The sequence below is a fragment of the Anomaloglossus baeobatrachus genome, unplaced genomic scaffold (genome assembly GCF_048569485.1).
Source record: "Anomaloglossus baeobatrachus isolate aAnoBae1 unplaced genomic scaffold, aAnoBae1.hap1 Scaffold_3183, whole genome shotgun sequence".
Classification (NCBI taxonomy): domain Eukaryota; kingdom Metazoa; phylum Chordata; class Amphibia; order Anura; family Aromobatidae; genus Anomaloglossus; species Anomaloglossus baeobatrachus.
In genome coordinates this window covers 39,718-61,195 of record NW_027442582.1, presented here as the reverse complement: position 1 = coordinate 61,195, position 21,478 = coordinate 39,718, and the positions used below count along the sequence as shown (strand labels likewise).

Genomic DNA, 21,478 nt, shown 5'->3' with positions numbered 1-21,478 from the left:
CTTTAATCTACTCCCTCACCTTCCGCCAAAGGTAGGGGTTAATTGGTACAATATGTTACATCAAAAAACTGCATTGTTATATTTTGAACTGTTTACATAGGACATATTAGCTGAAATTCAAATCACAATGATTATAATACATTACATGAAAAAAACATTGCCATATATGGAAGCACACAGTGATGTCACACAGGTGAGTGATGTCACACAGGTGAGTGATGTCACAATGGAGTGCAGCCTATTAACATTCCGTACTTTCTCACTGGATCAGACTTGGTATTTGTTTGTCTCCTGACAGCACGTACTTAGATCTTTTGCTTGTGGATTAGCGATTTACTTGTGTATTACTTGTGAATTAGCAGTTTACTTGTGGATTATTTGTGAATTAGCAGTTTACCTGCGGATTACTTGTGAATTTGCAGATTATTTCTGCATTTTTTTAACATCATTGACTGTAGAATCTTCTATATTTGGAGGTAAGTCTAATTTGGGCTGTTTTGTATAAAACTAGAAGTTTTTATCCTATTACTATTTTATCATGTATTCTAATGTATGGGAAGCCGCCATTGCCCCTAGAGATGAGTAACTCGTCCTGCACAAATCCTGGCACAATACAACAGATAAATCGTTTTCATGAATTTTGCTTCTTAATTACAATTCATGACACAAATCCGGTCCTCAATGATCCGATATTAAAGTAGAAATCCAGGGTAGCAAATATCAATGTCAGGTTTAGGGGAGAATTAGACACCATTTTATTTTATTTTCTGTAAGATCCGGCCCGCTGGGTCTGCTTTTCATTAATTTTTGGTCAGAATGTTCATTTTTACCGTCCATGTATCATCAAATTTTCTCAAATGGAAAAAAAAAAATTAATGAAGGTTTCCGAAGCTTCTTCAGGTGTCCAGTCAGCGAAACACTGACAGCACCCAGATGTGAGGAGGATGGCGGCACGTGTGGTCACTGAGCCATTCTCTGAATGGGTGAGCTTTGTCCATGAAACAGACCAGAATAAGACACGTCTTTGTGTGTTTTCTGCCAACCATCAGTAATTATAAAAAACTAGAAGGTGGCCCGATTCTACGCATCGGGTATTCTAGAATTTACGTATTGTGTAGTTCATGTATGATTTTTGTTATATATATATATATATATATATAGATGTTGTTGTGTGTAGTTACCAAGTGTTTGTGTAGGGCGCTGTACATGTTCTGGGTGTTGTCTGGGTGTGGCGGGGGGTGAGAGCGGTGTTGTATGTGTGTTGCGTGTGTTGCGTTGTTTGTGGAGCGCTGTGTCTGTAGCGTTGTGTGTGTGTGTGTTGCGCGGTTTGTGTGGGTGTGGTGTGTTTTGGGGGGAGGTATGTTTTGTGCAATGTGTGTGTTGTGCGGTATGTGCGTATATTTATGTATGCCACGGTGTTTGTGTGTTGGGTGTTGTGTGTGTGCGGCGTTGTCTGTGTGTGGGGGTGTCTGTGTATGGCGGTGTTTGTGGTTCCCAGTGTGTGTGTGTGGTGTGTTGGGGGGAGGTGTGCACCTCCCATCGTGCTCCATCCCCCATGCTGCGCACCCCCCATCGTGCCCCATGCTGCGCACCCCCCATCATGCTCCATCCCCCATGCTGCCCACCCCCCATCGTGCTCCATCCCCTATGCTGCGCATTCCCCATCGTGCTCCATCCCCGATGCTGCGCACCCCCCATCATGCACCATCCCCCATGCTGCGCACTCCCCATCGTGCTCCATCCCCCATGCTGCCCACCCCCCATCATGCTCCATCCCCCATGCTGCGCACTCCCCATCGTGCTCCATCCTCCATGCTGCGCACTCCCCATCGTGCTCCATCCCCCATGCTGCGCACCCCCCATCGTGCTACATCCCCCATGCTGCGCACCCCATCGTGCTCCATCCCCCATGCTATAATAGTTCTCCTATTATACTCAGAGAGGAGTATAATAGGAGGAATATAATAGGAGGAGTAGTCCTGGGGGGAGAGGAGTATAATGCCGGCTCCTTGCACATGTGTACCGGGAGCCGGTGTACACTGGTAACTATGATACACATCGGGTAACTAAGGGACCTTAGTTACCCGATGTGTATAATGGTTACCATCGTTCACCGCTCCGTCAAGATCCCAGCATCGCAAGGTTATGTCTGGCGCTGCTGGGATCGTGACGGAGCCGGTGTACACTGGTAACTATGATACACATCGGGTAACTAAGGGACCTTAGTTACCCGATGTGTATAATGGTTACCAGCGTTCACCGGCTCCGTCAAGATCCCAGCATCGCAAGGTTATGTCTGGCGCTGCTGGGATCGTGACGGAGCCGGTGTACACTGGTAACTATGATACACATCGGGTAATTAAGGGACCTTAGTTACCCGATGTGTATAATGGTTACCAGCGTTCACCGGCTCCGTCACGATCCCAGCAGCGCAAGGTTATGTCTGGCGATGCGTGCGGAGGGCCGGAGCGAGTGTCCAATCCATGCGAAGGGCGGGGCCAGGCCGAGGCGAGAGACCAATCCGTGGGGGGGGCGGAACCGAGGCGAGGCGAGCTGCCAATCCGTGCGGGGGGCGGGGCCATGGCGAGCCCAGTGGCCAATCAGCTTTGTGTCACCGTAAGAACACAATTTTGGAGCAAGACAGACAGACAGACAGAATAAGGCAATTATATATATAGATAGGAGTCACTGTATTTAGCTGAGTAATATCATATGTATGGCATAAGTGATGAGCAGATGACATCCCTCACTAATGGCTGCTGGAGGGGGGGCACACAGCGGTATTCATACAGCAGCTTCACCATAAGTTTAATGTGCGTCCAACTAAAGTGGAGGTGGAGAATTTGCAAAAAGTGCATCCAGCTATTCATAGGGGGGACAGGGGGGACACTAATGAGCAAAGGTATATCCAGCTATTTACAGGGGGGACACTAATGGGCAACATGTAAATCCAGCTTTTTACAAGGGGTGGGGATAATGAGCAAAGGTATATCCAGCTATTTTATATATGTATGTGAACCCTCTGCAAATGTACCACACTCTGAAATTAAAGAGGCGCCATGTATTATGGCAATATGTGCAACATTAAAACACTTGGCACCATGTAAGGCACATGTCTCCATGTATTGTGGCTCCATGCAATATGTCTCCATGTATTACGTCTCCATATATTACAGTGCCTACAAGTAGTATTCAACCCCCTGCAGATTTAGCAGGTTTACACATTCGGAATTAACTTGGCATTGTGACATTTGGACTGTAGATCAGCCTGGAAGTGTGAAATGCACTGCAGCAAAAAAGAATGTTATTTCTTTTATTTTTTTATTTTTTTTTAAATTGTGAAAAGTTTATTCAGAGGGTCACTTATTATTCAACCCCTCAAACCACAAGAATTCTGTTTGGTTCCCCTAAAGTATTAAGAAGTATTTCAGGCACAAAGAACAATGAGCTTCACATGTTTGGATTATCTATTTTTCCAGCCTTTTCTGACTAATTAAGACCCTCCCCAAACTTGTGAACAGCACTCATACTTGGTCAACATGGGAAAGACAAAGGAGCATTCCAAGGCCATCAGAGACAAGATCGTGGAGGGTCACAAGGCTGGCAAGGGGTACAAAACCCTTTCCAAGGAGTTGGGCCTACCTGTCTCCGCTGTTGGGAGCATCATCCGGAAGTGGAAGGCTTATGGAACTACTGTTAGCCTTCCACGGCCTGGACAGCCTTTGAAAGTTTCCACCCGTGCCGAGGCCAGGCTTGTCCGAAGAGTCAAGGCTAACCCAAGGACAACAAGGAAGGAGCTCCGGGAAGATCTCATGGCAGTGGGGACATTGGTTTCAGTCAATACCATAAGTAACGTACTCCACCGCAATGGTCTCCGTTCCAGACGAGCCCGTAAGGTACCTTTACTTTCAAAGCGTCATGTCAAGGCTCGTCTACAGTTAGTTTGCTCATGATCATTTGGAGGACTCTGAGACAAACTGGTTCAAGGTTCTCTGGTCTGATGAGACCAAGATCGAGATCTTTGGTGCCAACCACACACGTGACGTTTGGAGACTGGATGGCACTGTATACGACCCCAAGAATACCATCCCTACAGTCAAGCATGGTGGTGGCAGCATCATGCTGTGGGGCTGTTTCTCAGCCAAGGGGCCTGGCCATCTTGTCCGCATCCGTGGGAAGATGGATAGCACGGCCTACCTGGAGATTTTGGCCAAGAACCTCCGCACCTCCATCATGGATCTTAAGATGGGTCGTCATTTCATCTTCCAACAAGACAACGACCCAAAGCACACAGCCAAGAAAACCAAGGCCTGGTTCCAGAGGGAAAAAATCAAGGTGTTACAGTGGCCTAGTCAGTCTCCTGACCTTAACCTAATTGAAAACTTGTGGAAGGAGCTCAAGATTTAAGTCCACATGAGACACCCAGAGAACCTAGATAACTTGGAGAAGATCTGCATGGAGGAGTGGGCCAAGATAACTCCAGAGACCTGTGCCGGCCTGATCAGGTCTTATAAAAGACGATTATCAGCTGAAATTGCAAACAAGGGTTATTCCACAAAATATTAAACCTAGGGGTTGAATAATAATTGACCCACACTTTTAACTTCAAAATGTATTAAAATTTAACTGAGCAACATAACTTGTTGGTTTGTAAGATTTATGCATCTGTTAATAAATCCTGCTTTTGTTTGAAGTTTGCAGGCTCTAACTTATTTGCATCTTATCAAACCTGCTAAATCTGCAGGGGGTTGAATACTACTTGTAGGCACTGTATGTCTCCATGTAATATGGTTCCATGTATTATGGCTCCATGTATTACGGCTCCATGTATTATGGCTCCATGTATTACGGCTCCATGTATTATGGCTCTATGTATTATGGCTCCATGTATTATGGCTCCATGTATTACGGCTCCATGTATTACGGCTCCATGTATTATGGATCTATGTATTATGGCTCCATGTATTATGGTTCCAAGTATTATGCCTCCATGTATTATGGCTCCATGTATTACGGCTCCATGTATTATGGCACCCAAGAATTATGGCTCCATATATTATGGCTCCATGTATTACGGCTCCATGTATTACGGCTCCATGTATTACGGCTCCATGTATTATGGCTCTATGTATTGCTCCAAGTATTATGACTCCATGTATTACGGCTCCATGTATTACGGCTCCATGTATTATGGCACCCAAGTATTATGGCTCCATGTATTACGGCTCCATGTATTACGGCTCCAAGTATTATGGCTCCATGTTTTATGGCTCCAAGTATTATGTCTCCATGTATTATGGCTCCAAGGATTATGGCTCCATGTATTGGCTCCAAGTATTATGTCTCCAAGTATTATGACTCCATGTATTATGGCTCCAAGTATTAGGACTCCATGTATTATGGCTCCAAGTATTATGGCTCCAAGTATTATGGCTCCAAGTATTATGGCTTTATGGCTCCATGTATTATGGCTCCATGTATTATGGCTCCATGTATTATGGCTCCATGTATAATATCTCCATGTATTATGGCATTAATATTTTTTTTGTCTTTTTCAGATTTAATCCTGATTTTTCCTGGTTGAGGATCACCTCCCAGAGGGGAAGTCAGTGGACGCCCTGCACCAGCTGAGAAGAGACCTCCAGCGTGTACGGGATCGGAGCAGAACACCAGACATCTTTCCAGTGAGTAGAATGGCCGAGGCGCGGGCTCCTGGGTCCTTTTCTTCCTTCCATCTAACGACTATCAATATCATATTATATTATAGGTTGGAATAAACACTCCACTGTGTGACCGGTGTCACAGTTCTGTTTGTATTGGAGCATTCACCAGCATTCACTATTAGTGTGAGTATTCTGAGTGTAATATAATAACACGTCCTGTATAAAAATACAAGAATAAAATCTGACTGATCCATCGTTCATTATAACATTATTAATCTATTACAGAGCTGAAATCGTGACCAGAAGAAGATCCTTTCTGTTACTGAGATACGAGCTAAATCCTCTAGTATTACTATTGAGAACAGATTACTGGGATCAACTAGAAGAGTAAAGTAGGAAAAGGGTAACTAGACTTTTATGTGACATTTAGGAATAAGTTGTACTGTGTGTATGATGTGAGGAGCGGCGCTATTTCTGCCCATTACATGGTATTTTGCGTCATTTTCCAGTTTTCTCCCTACAGGCACTATGTGTAATTTGCCGTTGGCTTTGATCCAGTGTCTCCCATACAATAAGTATTTTCAGCTCTTTCCTTAGTCAGCACAGAGGCATGGAGGAGATTATACAGCAGTACTGAGCATTGTAGCTGTGACTGCAGCTCTGGTATAAGCGAATACACCTGCTAGAAACCTGCAGGACCATGTTTCTGTGCTTACTCCGGGCCGCGCTCCTCCTCTCACTCCTAACTTGTGATATCTCTGTGCTGAGCAGTTTATTCAGAGGTAATGAGGTCAGGAGACAAAGGCTCCATGTATTACTGCTCCAAGTATTATGGCTCCAAATATTATGGCTCCATGTACTAAGGCTCCAGGTAATATGGCTCTCTGTATTATGGCTCCAAGTATTATTGCTTCATGTATTATGGCTCTAAGTATTATGGCTCTATGTATTATGGCTCCATGAATCATGGCGCCAAGTATTATGGCTCCATGTATAATGGCTCCAAGTATTAAGGCTCCAAGCATTATGGCTCCAAGCATTATGGCTCCAAGCATTATGGCTCCAAGTATTATGGCTCCAAGTACTATAGCTCTATGTATTATGGCTCCAAGTATTATGGCTCCATGTATTATGTATCTCTGTATTATGGCTCCAAGTATTATGGCTCCATCCATGTATTAAGGCGCCATGTATTATGGCTCCATGTATTATGGCTCCATGTATTATGGCTCCATGTATTACGGCTGCATGTATTATGGCTCCAAGGATTATGGCTCCAAGTATTATGACTACATGTATTACGGCTTCTAGTATTATGGCTCCAAGTATTATGGCTCCATATATTAAGGCACCATGTATTATGGCGCCATGTATTACGGCTCCATGTATTATGGCTCCAAGTATTATGGCTCCATGTATTAAGGCGCCATGTATTATGGCGCCATGTATTACGGCTCCATGTATTATGGCTCCAAGTATTATGGCTCTATGTACTAAGGCTCCATGTAGTATGGCACCATGTAGTATGGCACCATGTATTATGGCTCCATGTATTAAGGCGCCATGTATTAAGGCGCCATGTATTACGGCTCCATGTATTATGGCTCCAAGTATTATGGCTCTATGTACTAAGGCTCCATGTAGTATGGCACTATGTATTATGGCTCCATGTATTAAGACGCCATGTATTAAGGCTCCAAGTAATATGGCTCTCTGTGATATGGCTCCATGCATTATGGCTCCATGTATTATGGCTCTAAGTATTATGGCTCCATGTATTATGGCTCCAAGCATTATGGCTCCAAGTATTATGGCTCCAAGTATTATGGCTCTATGTACTAAGGCTCCATGTAGTATGGCACTATGTATTATGGCTCCATGTATTAAGGCGCCATGTATTAAGGCTCCAAGTAATATGGCTCTCTGTATTATGGCTCCATGCATTATGGCTCCATGTATTATGGCTCTAAGTATTATGGCTCCATGTATTATGGCTCCAAGCATTATGGCTCCAAGTATTATGGCTCCAAGTATTATGGCTCCAAGTATTATGGCTCCATGTACTAAGGCTCTATTTAATATGGCACCATGTACTATGGCTCCATGTATTATGTCTCCATGTATTAAGGCGCCATGTATTATGGCTCTAAGTATTATGGCTCTATATATTAAGGCTCTACGTATTATGGCTCCATGTATTATGGCTCCAAGTATTATAGCCCCAAATATTATGGCTCCATGTATTAAGGCTCGATTTAGTATAGCACCATGTACTATGGCTCCATGTATTATGTCTCCATGTATTAAGACGCCATGTATTATGGCACCATGTATTATGGCTCCATGTATTCTTGCTCCATGTACTATGGCTCCAAGTAATATGGCTCTATGTACTAAGGCTCCATGTAGTATGGCACTATGTATTATGGCTCCATGTATTAAGGCGCCATGTATTAAGGCTCCAAGTAATATGGCTCTCTGTATTATGGCTCCATGCATTATGGCTCCATGTATTATGGCTCTAAGTATTATGGCTCCATGTATTATGGCTCCAAGCATTATGGCTCCAAGTATTATGGCTCCAAGTATTATGGCTCCAAGTATTATGGCTCCATGTACTAAGGCTCTATTTAATATGGCACCATGTACTATGGCTCCATGTATTATGTCTCCATGTATTAAGGCGCCATGTATTATGGCTCTAAGTATTATGGCTCTATATATTAAGGCTCTACGTATTATGGCTCCATGTATTATGGCTCCAAGTATTATAGCCCCAAATATTATGGCTCCATGTATTAAGGCTCGATTTAGTATAGCACCATGTACTATGGCTCCATGTATTATGTCTCCATGTATTAAGACGCCATGTATTATGGCACCATGTATTATGGCTCCATGTATTCTTGCTCCATGTACTATGGCTCCAAGTAATATGGCTCTATGTATTATGGCTCCATGTATTATGGCTCCATGTATTATGGCTCCATGTATTATGGCTCCATGTATTATGGCCCCATGTATTATGGCTCCATGTATTATTGCTCCATGTATTATGGCTCCAAGTAATATGGTTCCATGTATTATGGCTCCAAGTATTATGGCTCCATGTATTATGGCTCCAAGTATTATGGCTGCATGTATTACGGCTCCAAGGATTATAGCTCCAAAGATTATGGCTCCAAGTATTGTGGCTCCATGTATTATGGCTCCAAGTATTATGGCGCCATGTATTGCGGCTTCTAGTATTATGGTTCCAAGTATTATGGCTCCATGTATTATGGCTCCATGTATTATGGCTCCATGTATTACGGCTTCTAGTATTATGGTTCCAAGTATTATGGCTCCATGTATTATGGCCCCATGTATTATGGCTCCATGTATTATGGCTCCATGTATTATGGCTCTAAGTATTATGGCTCTATATATTATGGCTCTAAGTAATATGGCTCTATGTATTATGTCTCCATGTATTACGGCTTCTAGTATTATGGTTCCAAGTATTATGGCCCCATGTATTATGGCTTCATGTATTATGGCTCCATGTATTATGGCTCCAAGTATTATGGCTCCATGTATTATGTCTCCATGTATTATGGCTCCATGTATTATAGCTCCATGTATTATGGCTCCATGTATTATGGCTCCATGTATTAAGGCTCCATGTATTATGGCTCCATGTATTATGGCTCCATGAATTATGGCTCCAAGTATTTTGGCACCATATATTATGCATCTATGTATTATGGCTCAATGTATTATGGCATTCATTTTTTTTGTCTTTTTCAGATTTAATCCTGATTTTTCCTGGTTGAGGATCACCTCCCAGAGGGGAAGTCAGTGGACGCCCTGGACCAGCTGAGAAGAGACCTCCAGCGTGTACGGGATCGGAGCAGAACACCAGACATCTTTCCAGTGAGTAGAATGGCCGAGGCGCGGGCTCCTGGGTCCTTTTCTTCCTTCCATCTAACGACTATCAATATCATATTATATTATAGGTTGGAATAAACACTCCACTGTGTGACCGGTGTCACAGTTCTGTTTGTATTGGAGCGTTCACCAGCTATTAGTGTAAGTATTCTGAGTGTAATATAATAACACGTCCTGTATAAAAATACAAGAATAAAATCTGACTCATCCATCGTTCATTATAACATTATTAATCTATTACAGAGCTGAAATCGTGACCAGAAGAAGATCCTTTCTGTTACTGAGATACGAGCTAAATCCTCTAGTATTACTATTGAGAACAGATTACTGGGATCAACTAGAAGAGTAAAGTAGGAAAAAGGTAACTAGACTTTTATGTGACATTTAGGAATAAGTTGTACTGTGTGTATGATGTGAGGAGCGGCGCTATTTCTGCCCATTACATGGTATTTTGCGTCATTTTCCAGTTTTCTCCCTACAGGCACTATGTGTAATTTGCCGTTGGCTTTGATCCAGTGTCTCCCATACAATAAGTATTTTCAGCTTTCCTTAGGCAGCACAGAGGCATGGAGGAGATTATACAGCAGTACTGAGCATTGTAGCTGTGACTGCAGCTCTGGTATAAGCGAATACACCTGCTAGAAACCTGTAGGACCATGTTTCTGTGCTTACTCCGGGCCACGCTCCTCCTCTTACTCCTAACTTGTGATATCTTTGTGCTGAGCAGTTTATTCAGAGGTAATGAGGTCAGGAGACAAAGGCTCCATGTATTACTGCTCCAAGTATTATGGCTCCAAGTATTATGGCTCCATGTACTAAGGCTCCATGTATTATGGCACAATATATTGTGGCTCCATATATTATGGCTCCAAGTATTATAGCCCCACGTATTAAGGCTCTATGTATTATGGCTCTATTTATTATGGTTCTATGTATTATGGCTCCAAGTATTATGGCTCCAAGTATTATGGCTCCAAGTATTATGGCTCCATGTGTTATGGCTCCATGTGTTATGGATCCATGTGTTATGGATCCATGTGTTATGGATCCATGTATTAAGGCACCATGTATTATGGCTCCAAGTATTATGGATCCATGTATTAAGGCACCATGTATTATGGCTCCAAGTATTATGGCTCCATGTATTATGGCTCCATGTATTATGGCTCCATGTATTATGGCTCCAAGTATTATGGCTCCATGTATTATGGCTCCATGTATTATGGCTGCAAGTATTATGGCTGCAAGTATTATGGCTGCAAGTATTATGGCTCCAAGTATTATGGCTCCAAGTATTATGGCTCCAAGTATTATGGCTCCAAGTATTATGGCTCTATGTATTACGGCTCCAAGTATTACGGCTCCATGTATTACGGCTCCATGTAATATGGTTCCATGTATTATGGTTCCAAATATTATGGCTCCAAGTATTATGGCTCCACGTATTATGGCTCTATGTATTATGGCTCTATGTATTATGGCTCCAAGTATTATGGCTCCACGTATTATGGCTCCACGTATTAAGGCTCCATGTAGAATGGCACCATGTATTATGGCTCCAAGTATTATGGCACCATATATTATGCATCTATGTATTATGGCTCCATGCATTATGGCATTAATTTTTTTTGTCTTTTTCAGATTTCATCCTGATTTTTCCTGGTTGATGATCACCTCCAAGAGGGGAAGTCAGTGGACGCCCTGCACCAGCTGAGAAGAGACCTCCAGCGTGTACGGGATCGGAGCAGAACACCAGACATCTTTCCAGTGAGTAGAATGGCCGAGGCGCGGGGCTCCTGGGTCCTTTTCTTCCTTCCATCTAACGACTATCAATATCATATTATATTATAGGTTGGAATAAACACTCCACTGTGTGACCGGTGTCACAGTTCTGTTTGTATTGGAGCGTTCACCAGCTATTAGTGTAAGTATTCTGAGTGTAATATAATAACATGTCCTGTATAAAAATACAAGAATAAAATCTGACTCATCCATCGTTCATTATAACATTATTAATCTATTACAGAGCTGAAATCGTGACCAGAAGAAGATCCTTTCTGTTACTGAGATACGAGCTAAATCCTCTAGTATTACTATTGAGAACAGATTACTGGGATCAACTAGAAGAGTAAAGTAGGAAAAAGGTAACTAGACTTTTATGTGACATTTAGGAATAAGTTGTACTGTGTGTATGATGTGAGGAGCGGCGCTATTTCTGCCCATTACATGGTATTTTGCGTCATTTTCCAGTTTTCTCCCTACAGGCACTATGTGTAATTTGCCGTTGGCTTTGATCCAGTGTCTCCCATACAATAAGTATTTTCAGCTTTCCTTAGGCAGCACAGAGGCATGGAGGAGATTATACAGCAGTACTGAGCATTGTAGCTGTGACTGCAGCTCTGGTATAAGCGAATACACCTGCTAGAAACCTGTAGGACCATGTTTCTGTGCTTACTCCGGGCCACGCTCCTCCTCTTACTCCTAACTTGTGATATCTTTGTGCTGAGCAGTTTATTCAGAGGTAATGAGGTCAGGAGACAAAGGCTCCATGTATTACTGCTCCAAGTATTATGGCTCCAAGTATTATGGCTCCATGTACTAAGGCTCCATGTATTATGGCACAATATATTGTGGCTCCATATATTATGGCTCCAAGTATTATAGCCCCACGTATTAAGGCTCTATGTATTATGGCTCTATTTATTATGGTTCTATGTATTATGGCTCCAAGTATTATGGCTCCAAGTATTATGGCTCCAAGTATTATGGCTCCATGTGTTATGGCTCCATGTGTTATGGATCCATGTGTTATGGATCCATGTGTTATGGATCCATGTATTAAGGCACCATGTATTATGGCTCCAAGTATTATGGATCCATGTATTAAGGCACCATGTATTATGGCTGCAAGTATTATGGCTGCAAGTATTATGGCTGCAAGTATTATGGCTCCATGTATTATGGCTCCAAGTATTATGGCTCCAAGTATTATGGCTGCAAGTATTATGGCTGCAAGTATTATGGCTCCAAGTATTATGGCTCCAAGTATTATGGCTCCAAGTATTATGGCTCCAAGTATTATGGCTCTATGTATTACGGCTCCAAGTATTACGGCTCCATGTATTACGGCTCCATGTAATATGGTTCCATGTATTATGGTTCCATGTATTATGGTTCCAAATATTATGGCTCCAAGTATTATGGCTCCACGTATTATGGCTCTATGTATTATGGCTCTATGTATTATGGCTCCAAGTATTATGGCTCCAAGTATTATGGCTCCACGTATTATGGCTCCACGTATTAAGGCTCCATGTAGAATGGCACCATGTATTATGGCTCCAAGTATTATGGCACCATATATTATGCATCTATGTATTATGGCTCCATGCATTATGGCATTAATTTTTTTTGTCTTTTTCAGATTTCATCCTGATTTTTCCTGGTTGATGATCACCTCCAAGAGGGGAAGTCAGTGGACGCCCTGCACCAGCTGAGAAGAGACCTTCAGCGCGTACGGGATCGGAGCGGAACACCAGACATCTTTCCAGTGAGTAGAATGGCCGAGGCGCGGGGCTCCTGGGTCCTTTTCTTCCTTCCATCTAACGACTATCAATATCATATTATATTATAGGTTGGAATAAACACTCCACTGTGTGACCGGTGTCACAGTTCTGTTTGTATTGGAGCATTCACCAGCTATTAGTGTAAGTATTCTGAGTGTAATATAATAACACGTCCTGTATAAAAATACAAGAATAATATCTGACTGATCCATCGTTCATTATAACATTATTAATCTACTAGAAGGTGGCCCGATTCTACGCATCGGGTATTCTAGAATTTACGTATTGTGTAGTTCATGTATGATTTTTGTTATATATATATAATGTTGTTGTGTGTAGTTACCAAGTGTTTGTGTAGGGGCTGTACATGTTCTGGGTGTTGTCTGGGTGTGACGGGGGGTGAGAGCGGTGTTGTATGTGTGTTGCGTGTGTTGCGTTGTTTGTGGAGCGCTGTGTGTCTGTAGCGTTGTGTGTGTGTTGTGCGGTTTGTGTGTGTGTGGTGTGTTTTGGGGGGAGGTATGTTTTGTGCAATGTGTGTGTTGTGCGGTATGTGCGTATATTTGTGTGTGCCGCGGTGTTTGTGTGTTGGTTGTTGTGTGTGTGCAGCGTTGTCTGTGTGTGTGGGTGTCTGTGTAGGGCAGTTGTTTGTGGTTCCCAGTGTGTGTGTGTGTGTGTGGTGTGTGGTGTGTTGTGCAGTGCGCGCTCGTGCGTGCGTGTGTGTGTGTGTGTGTGTGTGTTGGGGGGAGGTGCGCACTCCCAAACGTGCTCCATCCCCCATGCAGCGCACTCCCCATCGTGCTCCATCCCCTATGCTGCGCACCCCCCATCGTGCTCCATCCCCTATGCTGCGCACCCCCCATCGTGCTCCATCTCCCATGCTGCGCACTCCCAAACGTGCTCCATCCGCCATGCTGCGCACTCCCAAACGTGCTCCATCCGCCATGCTGCGCACTCCCAAACGTGCTCCATCCGCCATACTCCGCACTCCCCATCGTGCTCCATCCCCCATGCAGCGCACTCCCTATCGTGCTCCATCCCCTATGCTGCACACCCCCCATCGTGCTCCATCTCCCATGCTGCGCACTCCCAAACGTGCTCCACCCGCCATGCTGCGCACTCCCAAACGTGCTCCATCCCCCATGCTGTGAACTCCCCATCGTGCTCCATCCCCGATGCTGCGCACCCCCCCATCATGCTCCATCCCCGATGCTGCGCACCCCCCCCATCGTGCTCCATCCCCCATGCTGCACCAGCATCAGCCTCTCTGCCCCCAGCATCAGCTTCTCTGCCCCCAGCATCAGCTTCTCTGCCCCCAGCATCAGCCTCTCTCCTCCCAGCATCAGCCTCTCTCCTCCCAGCATCAGCCTCTCTCATCCTAGCATCAGCCTCTCTCCTCCCAGCATCAGCCTCTCTCTTCCCAGCCTTCCCCAGCATCAGCCTCTCTCCTCCCAGCCTCCCTCCTCCCACCCTCCCCCAGCATCAGCCTCCCTCTACCAGCCTCCCCCAGCATCAGCCTCTCTTCTCTCAGCCTCAGCCTACCTCTCCCAGCCTCCCTCAGCATCAGCCTCCCTCTCCCAGCCTCCCCAAGCATCAGCCTCCACCAGCCTCCCCCAGCATCAGCCTCCGCCAGCATCAGCCTCTCTCCTTCCATCCTCCTCCAGCATCAGCCTCCCTCTCCCAGCCTTCCCCAGGATCAGCCTCTCTCCTCCCAGCCTTCCCCAGCATCAGCTTTCCCCTCCCAGCCTCCCTCAGCATCAGCCTTCCCCAGCATCAGCCTCTCTCCTCCCAGCCTCAGCCTCTCTCCTTCCAGCCTCCCCCAGCATCAGCCTCTCTCCTTCCAGCCTCCCTCAGCATCAGCCTCCCTTTCCCAGCCTTCCCCAGGATCAGCCTCTCTCCTCCCAGCCTCCTTCCTCCCAGCCTCCCCCTCCCAGCCTCCCTCAGCATCAGCCTTCCGCTCCCAGTCTCCCCCAGCATCAGCCTCCCCAAGCATCAGCCTCCACCAGCATCAGCCTCTCTCCTTCCAGCCTCCCCCATGATCAGCCTCTTTGCTCCCAGCCTCCTCCAGCACGCCGTGCTCCTCTGCCGACACTCACACACCCGATCGCATCCACTCACACACACCCGATCGCATCCACTCACACACACCCGATCGCATACACTCACACACACCCGATCGCATACACTCACACACACAGACACTGACGATATCGCACATACGCGCTCACAGTCACAACATCCGGGAGATATCACATGCTTCTGGCCATGTGATCCTCCGGCAGGTCCTGGAAGCTCACAGCACAGTATCGAGGCCGAGAAGCAAGCGATATCGCCGGATGCTGTGAGTGTGTGGATGCGATGTGTGTGTGAGGTGTGTGTGAGGTGTTTGTGAGAGTGAGTGCGATCTGATGTGAGTGATGATCTGATGATGCGTGTGTGTGTGCTGTTATGTTTGTGCGTGTGGAAGTCCCGCCGCTGCAGGACCTTGATTTACTGGTAACTATGCAAGCATGGTTACCAGCGCAACACGTCCCCCGCTCGCACGGGAGCCCACACCAGCATACGGCGGCGTACGCTGATGTGGGCTCCCGTTGGTGAGGGGGGAAAGGGGGGGGAGTACAGTACTCACCTGGGATCCGTGGCTCCGTGACCGTGTCAGTTTGGGCAATGCGGGGGGGGGGGGGGCGAGAGCTAACGTCTATTGCGTGAGGGGGCGGGGCGTGGCGTGGGCGAGTTGCCAATGCCTGCAGGGTGCCGGGGCGAGAGGCCAATCTGTGGAGGGGGCAGAGCCTGGGCGAGCGGCTGGCCAATCCGTGTGGGGGCGCAGCCGGGGCGAGAGGCCAATCCGTGTGGGGGGGCGGGGCCATGGCGAACCCAGCGGCCAATCAGCTTTGTGTCACCGTAAGGACATGTCACGGTGACACAATGTCACCGTGACACAATTTTGGAGCATGACAGACAGACAGACAGAATAAGGCAATTATATATATAGATTACAGAGCTGAAATCGTGACCAGAAGATCCTTTCTGTTACTGAAATACGAGCTAAATCCTCTAGTATTACTATTGAGAACAGATTACTGGGATCAACTAGAAGAGTAAAGTAGGAAAAGGGTAACTAGACTTTTATGTGACACTTAGGAATAAGTTGTACTGTGTGTATGATGTGAGGAGCGGCGCTATTTCTGCCCATTACATGGTATTTTGCGTCATTTTCCAGTTTTCTAACTACAGGCACTATGTGTAATTTGCCATTGGCTTTGATCTAGTGTCTCCCATACAATAAGTATTTTCAGCTCTTTCCTTAGCCAGCACAGAGGCATGGAGGAGATTATACAGCAGTACTGAGCATTGTAGCTGTGACTGCAGCTCTGGTATAAGCGAATACACCTGCTAGGAACCTGCCGGACCATGTTTCTGTGCTTATTCCGGGCTGCGCTCCTCCTCTCACTCCCAACTTGTGATATCTCTGTGCTGAGCAGTTTATTCAGAGGTAATGAGGTCAGGAGACAAAGGAAGGGAAGAATCGACTCCTGAGGATACAATGACGTTGATTTCTCTGATAAGATATATAGGGTGCTTTACACGCTGCGACATCGCTAACGATATATCGTCGGGGTCACGTCTTTAGTGGCGCTCATCCGGCGCCGTTAGCGACATCGCAGCGTGTGACACCAAGGAGTGACGATCAACGAGCGCAAAAACATGGAAAATCGTTGCTAGTTGACACGTCGCTCCTTTTCAAAATATTGTTGCTGCTGCAGGTACGATGTTGGTCGTCATTCCTGCGGCAGCACACATCGCTACGTGTGACACCGCAGGAACGACGAACATATCCTTACCTCCGTCCACCGGCAATGAGGAAGAAAGAAGGTGGGCGGCATGTTCCGGCCGCTCATCCCCGCCCCTCCTCTGCTATTGGACAGCTGCAGTGTTACGTCGCTGTGACGCCGCACGAATCGCCCCCTTAGAAAGGAGGTGGATCGCTGGGCAGAGAGACGTCGCAGGGAAGGTAAATCCGTGTGACGGTTGTTAGCGATGTTGTGCGCCACAGGCGGCGATTTGACCGGGACGCACAACCGACGGGGGCGGGTACGCTCGCTAGCGATATCGGTACCGATATCGCAGCGTGTAAAGTACCCTTAAGACAAAGCTACTTATAGTCACTTATACTATTGATTTATGCGCTTTGTTGGAGGTAGAGGTCTCATGTAGTGAATACTTTCTCTAAATTCTGCTGTTTCAGGTTGTCCTCCTGCTTTATCAGCTCAATCCTGTCATACGACTTATTGTGACTATTACCAGGAACAGATCAGGTTAGAGGAGTTTTATTTTACTAAATCTCTTACTTTTGGCCTATAACTAATACATGAATGTCTGGATTTAGGAGTCCAGGTTGATTATTAATTTTTTGGGGTGGAGAGGGGGCTGATTCAGACTTTTGTTTTGGGTCTTGAAAGTTATCTCCATCTTCAGGAATGTTGTACATTGACGGGCAATGGCATAAAAAGGCTAAACCACCTCAGGACTTACCTTACCCGGGACGGTGACACCCCCAGTGCCCATGGGTAACATATGTAAAAATAAAAGCGCCATCTGTTTTCCACAGTTGAAGATAACAGCAGATTCTCTGTATCTGAGCCATGGACACCCTTTTTTTCCTTGTGTTACCCATGGGCACCGGTGAGACCACCCTGTAGGGTCCGGTGCCGTCAGTCCTGGAACATCTGAGAGTTCCTTAGGCCATTACACATCAGTATAAAAAATTACTGAAATTTGAGGACTGTAATTCTGTAATTTGAAATATAATTTTATTTTTTTGCATTTATCTTCTATTACTTATAATTTACCTGATGTTTCCTCTAATATCATTTTGAATTTTTTGGCAGATTACGTCTGATTATTTATGATGAATCATTGCATCATGGTATCCAGCGATCGCTGTAAACATTGCAGCATGGGATCCAGCAATCGCTGTAAAAAGCTGTTGGCCTCGCTGGACCTGCTCAGTGTCCCTCTTCTGGAGGACAGTATTCCAGGCATTGTCTCATCATTTGAGCTTGGAGTAATAAAGACAATGACCAGCGATCTAATCAAACATCTGCGTGATCTGGATGGACAGGATTTGATGAATGCCCTCCTGTTCTTGTCAACTGTAAGCTCTGTCGGAGTGGAGACTGCCAGCTTTCTGACTAGTGAACTTATCGATCAGACCTACCGCCACATGCGGAGAGCGGAAAGTAAGAGACAACCCGGAATAACTGGCGCAGCTATGACGCTCCTGGCTAATATTGCAATTTATAGCGGTGAAGAAGTCATGGAGCGTTTGGAAAAGGATGAAGAGCATCCACCAAGCAGCTCGTTCAAGGTATTGGACCTGATTTCCACCAAATCCAGCAGAGACTGGAAAGAGAGAAGCTATGATTTTTTCTATCACCTTCTGCACCCCATGTATGGGTTCAGAAACTACCAGGATGACTTTGTTCTCTTCCATGACACAGACACTACGCAGGCTGCGATGTGTCATTATATTACTTGTGTCTTAACTGATGAGGAAAGGAGGAAACTCATCCCTTACCTGCGTATACCAATGAGATATTCATTCAGAACAAGCAGAATCACCAGTGTCATGTTCGTCTCGGAGCTCCTACACCATCCTAACCTGGAGAAGAATGTGGCAAAAAATTTAATCTCATTAATGGCTTTAAAAACTTACAGCTCGGATGAGCTTGAGGTCTGCCATGTTACAGAAGCTATTGGTAATGCTTGTAAAGGTGCCCCTACCGAGGTGCATCAACTGAAAGACTTCATATTTGACTGCCTGCGCAGGAAATTATATGGTTGTAAGAATCCAAAAGATATCATCAACATCTTACAAGTCCTGTCAAAATTAGTCACCTTGCTGAAAAGATCAAAACTTGGTAATACTTTTGGGGAGATTGTCAATCTTTGTACTTGCTATCTAAACCACTCGAACCCTCTGGTCCAGGTATACGCCGCTTCACTATTTGCTGATCTCGCCAAGAACTGTAACCAGAGCAAGAAAGACTTCAGCCAACACATCAGGAGTTACCTAGCAGCCTTACTGATAATGTTACACAGCAAAAACCAGCAGGTTAAGGCAGCCAGTATTGCAGCCTTGTTGCATTGTCTTCCTTACGTCGGATGTAAAAATGTAGAAGAGCTGTTAAATAGAGGAAAATACTGCAAGATATATGAACAACTTGGGCAAAAAGAACCGGTTTATCTGGTGAAGATGATATTCACTTTTTTTAAATTACTGTTTATGGTTCATGATTTGGACGCTCTCCTGGAGCACCTCACTATGATAAGAGACGCTTTACCCTATGAAGAACTCTATCCGACGGCATTATGTCATGTGTTTAAAGAGTTGAGGGCCCTCACTAAATTGCATCAACGGTATCCTCCGAAATTGAAGGAGGCAATTAACCGTGCCATAGACATCCTGGCTAAGAAGTGGAAAAGCATTGGAACTGTTAAAGTGGTTAAAAAAGGTACCTACATAAAAACCGAAGAATAGAATCAATATTTCACGAGTAGTGTTGAGCGGGGTTTGAGCAGCGCTCTCTCTCTCACCTAAATTCATAGAACTGCAATAAAGATTAATAAACAAAACTCCTACTCTATTTTGTTTTTTGCTGTTAGTAACTGGCGGTACATTTTTCGCATTTCTAAACACTTCCCATACTGGAGCTGAGCGAATACATTCAAATGGAATTCTACTGGAGTTCGCCAAAAATTTACATTCACCAAAATGCAGACTTTTTATATTTCACTTCCACACGTATTAAGCAAAATGTCCATCAAAATTCTAAAATAAAAATCCTTATACTCACTTTATCGCTCACATCTCCAGCTCCTCCACTCCTCACAATCACTCTTCCAGTCCTCGTCACATCTTCAGATCAGCAACTCTTGCAATTAATTCCTCGGGAATCTTCAGTGCATAAATTCTAGATTTTGGCATATACCATGACGTCATGACACACACTTGCGAATAACCTTCCAAGGACTCATTAGACCACGAAGTCCTGGCCCAACATGAGAGACCAAATGAATTCAACACAAATGGTGGCAATCTGAAGATGCAACGAGGAGCAGATGGGTGACGGTAAGGAGGTAGTGGCCGGAGAGGTGAGCGGTGAGGCAACTGTAAGGGGGTGTAAGGCTCTGCCGCCCAAGACCTGCAAATCCCGTGCCTGTAAATGTACTGTTTAATGTTGATATAATACTGTAGATACGGTTTATGATATATTCTGTGTGCGGCCACTAGATGGCCACATGGGATAAGCTACTTCCCTTGGTGCTCTCAGGCTAGGGAGAGCTAATGGCTGGGAGGAGCTTAGTTAGTAAAAAACCTAGGAATACATGAAATGACAGGAGAGTCCCAGAGAGCAGTGTAGAGAGACCCACACCTGTGTGAGGAGAAGCCCCCAGGAGAGGTGATTCTGACCCTCTGGGTCGTATCCCGGCACCAGACACGTGGGACCCTGGTGAGAGGTGGGCTGACCGAACCACGTCCCAAAAGGGTAAAGTCCGGATGGCTTGGATGGTGGCTGCCCCTGGCATATACCAAACGAACCCCCTCTCCAGGCTAAAGGTCAGTGGGCTCCGCAGGAGGCGTAGATCCTGATAAACTGGGACAATAGAGTGCCATCCCCAGGGACCCTTGTCACGGCTTATAGCTATCCCTGTGGGTGGGAGACGGACACCCGTGCGGCAATATGAATCTGTCCAAAAGTATGAAGATGAGGGAGGGGATGAGGGGCTCTAGGAACAGAGTACCAGGGAAGTGGCTTGGCGGTAAATTGAGAGTAACTCCGGTTGCTAATGGCGACCACAGTGAAGAACTGGAGTAGAAATCCAGAGGACTGTGTAATTTGACGTGTCTACCCGCTGTAACAGAAATAAGATGTGCATGCCACTGGTGAGATGTAACAATCAAAAAGACTGCTGGAACATCATTGCAAATGTGAACAGGGTGCTAGCTAAAAAATACACAATCTATATAAAGTGAAATCTGCACACCAAATTCAGAGAAATATGAATAAGCATAACTGCTCTATAATACATAAAGAAATGAAAAACACAATTAGCCTTATGAAAAATTTGAAAAATTGTAAAATATGACTTTGCATGACTGCTAAGGATTATTTGAAAAAAAGAGATATTTTGCTAATATATTGATCAAGTCATTACTGCCCGATGACCACTCCATGGTAATCTCATAAAGGTAACATTTGGTTAGGGACCCGATAAATAAGAGATTACCGTGAATTGGTTATTGGGCAGTAATGATTT

At 45.2% G+C, this 21,478-nt stretch overlaps 1 protein-coding gene and 1 long non-coding RNA gene across 2 annotated transcripts; both read left to right on the top strand.

The window, feature by feature from the left end:
• The first annotated feature begins 288 nt into the window (after positions 1 to 288).
• LOC142269309 (uncharacterized) lies at positions 289 to 9,572 on the top strand. Its single transcript, XR_012734809.1, has 5 exons — positions 289 to 476; positions 5,559 to 5,684; positions 5,768 to 5,846; positions 5,949 to 6,066; positions 9,453 to 9,572. It is a non-coding gene; the product is annotated as an uncharacterized LOC142269309 (long non-coding RNA).
• A 109-nt stretch (positions 9,573 to 9,681) lies between these two features.
• On the top strand, positions 9,682 to 19,767 carry LOC142269308 (uncharacterized). The gene is made up of 9 exons (XM_075332404.1): positions 9,682 to 9,734; positions 9,837 to 9,954; positions 11,235 to 11,360; positions 11,445 to 11,517; positions 11,620 to 11,737; positions 13,018 to 13,143; positions 13,228 to 13,300; positions 17,403 to 17,472; positions 18,046 to 19,767. Exon 9 carries the CDS (start codon positions 18,063 to 18,065, stop codon positions 19,695 to 19,697), a length of 1,635 nt encoding a protein of 544 aa, XP_075188519.1. The 5' UTR covers positions 9,682 to 9,734; positions 9,837 to 9,954; positions 11,235 to 11,360; positions 11,445 to 11,517; positions 11,620 to 11,737; positions 13,018 to 13,143; positions 13,228 to 13,300; positions 17,403 to 17,472; positions 18,046 to 18,062; the 3' UTR covers positions 19,698 to 19,767.
• The last annotated feature ends 1,711 nt before the right edge of the window (positions 19,768 to 21,478 follow it).

Coding starts and splice junctions, on each gene's coding strand:
- LOC142269308 (XM_075332404.1), top strand. CDS start 18,063: ATGATGAATCATTGCATCATGGTATCCAGCGATCGCTGTAAACATTGC.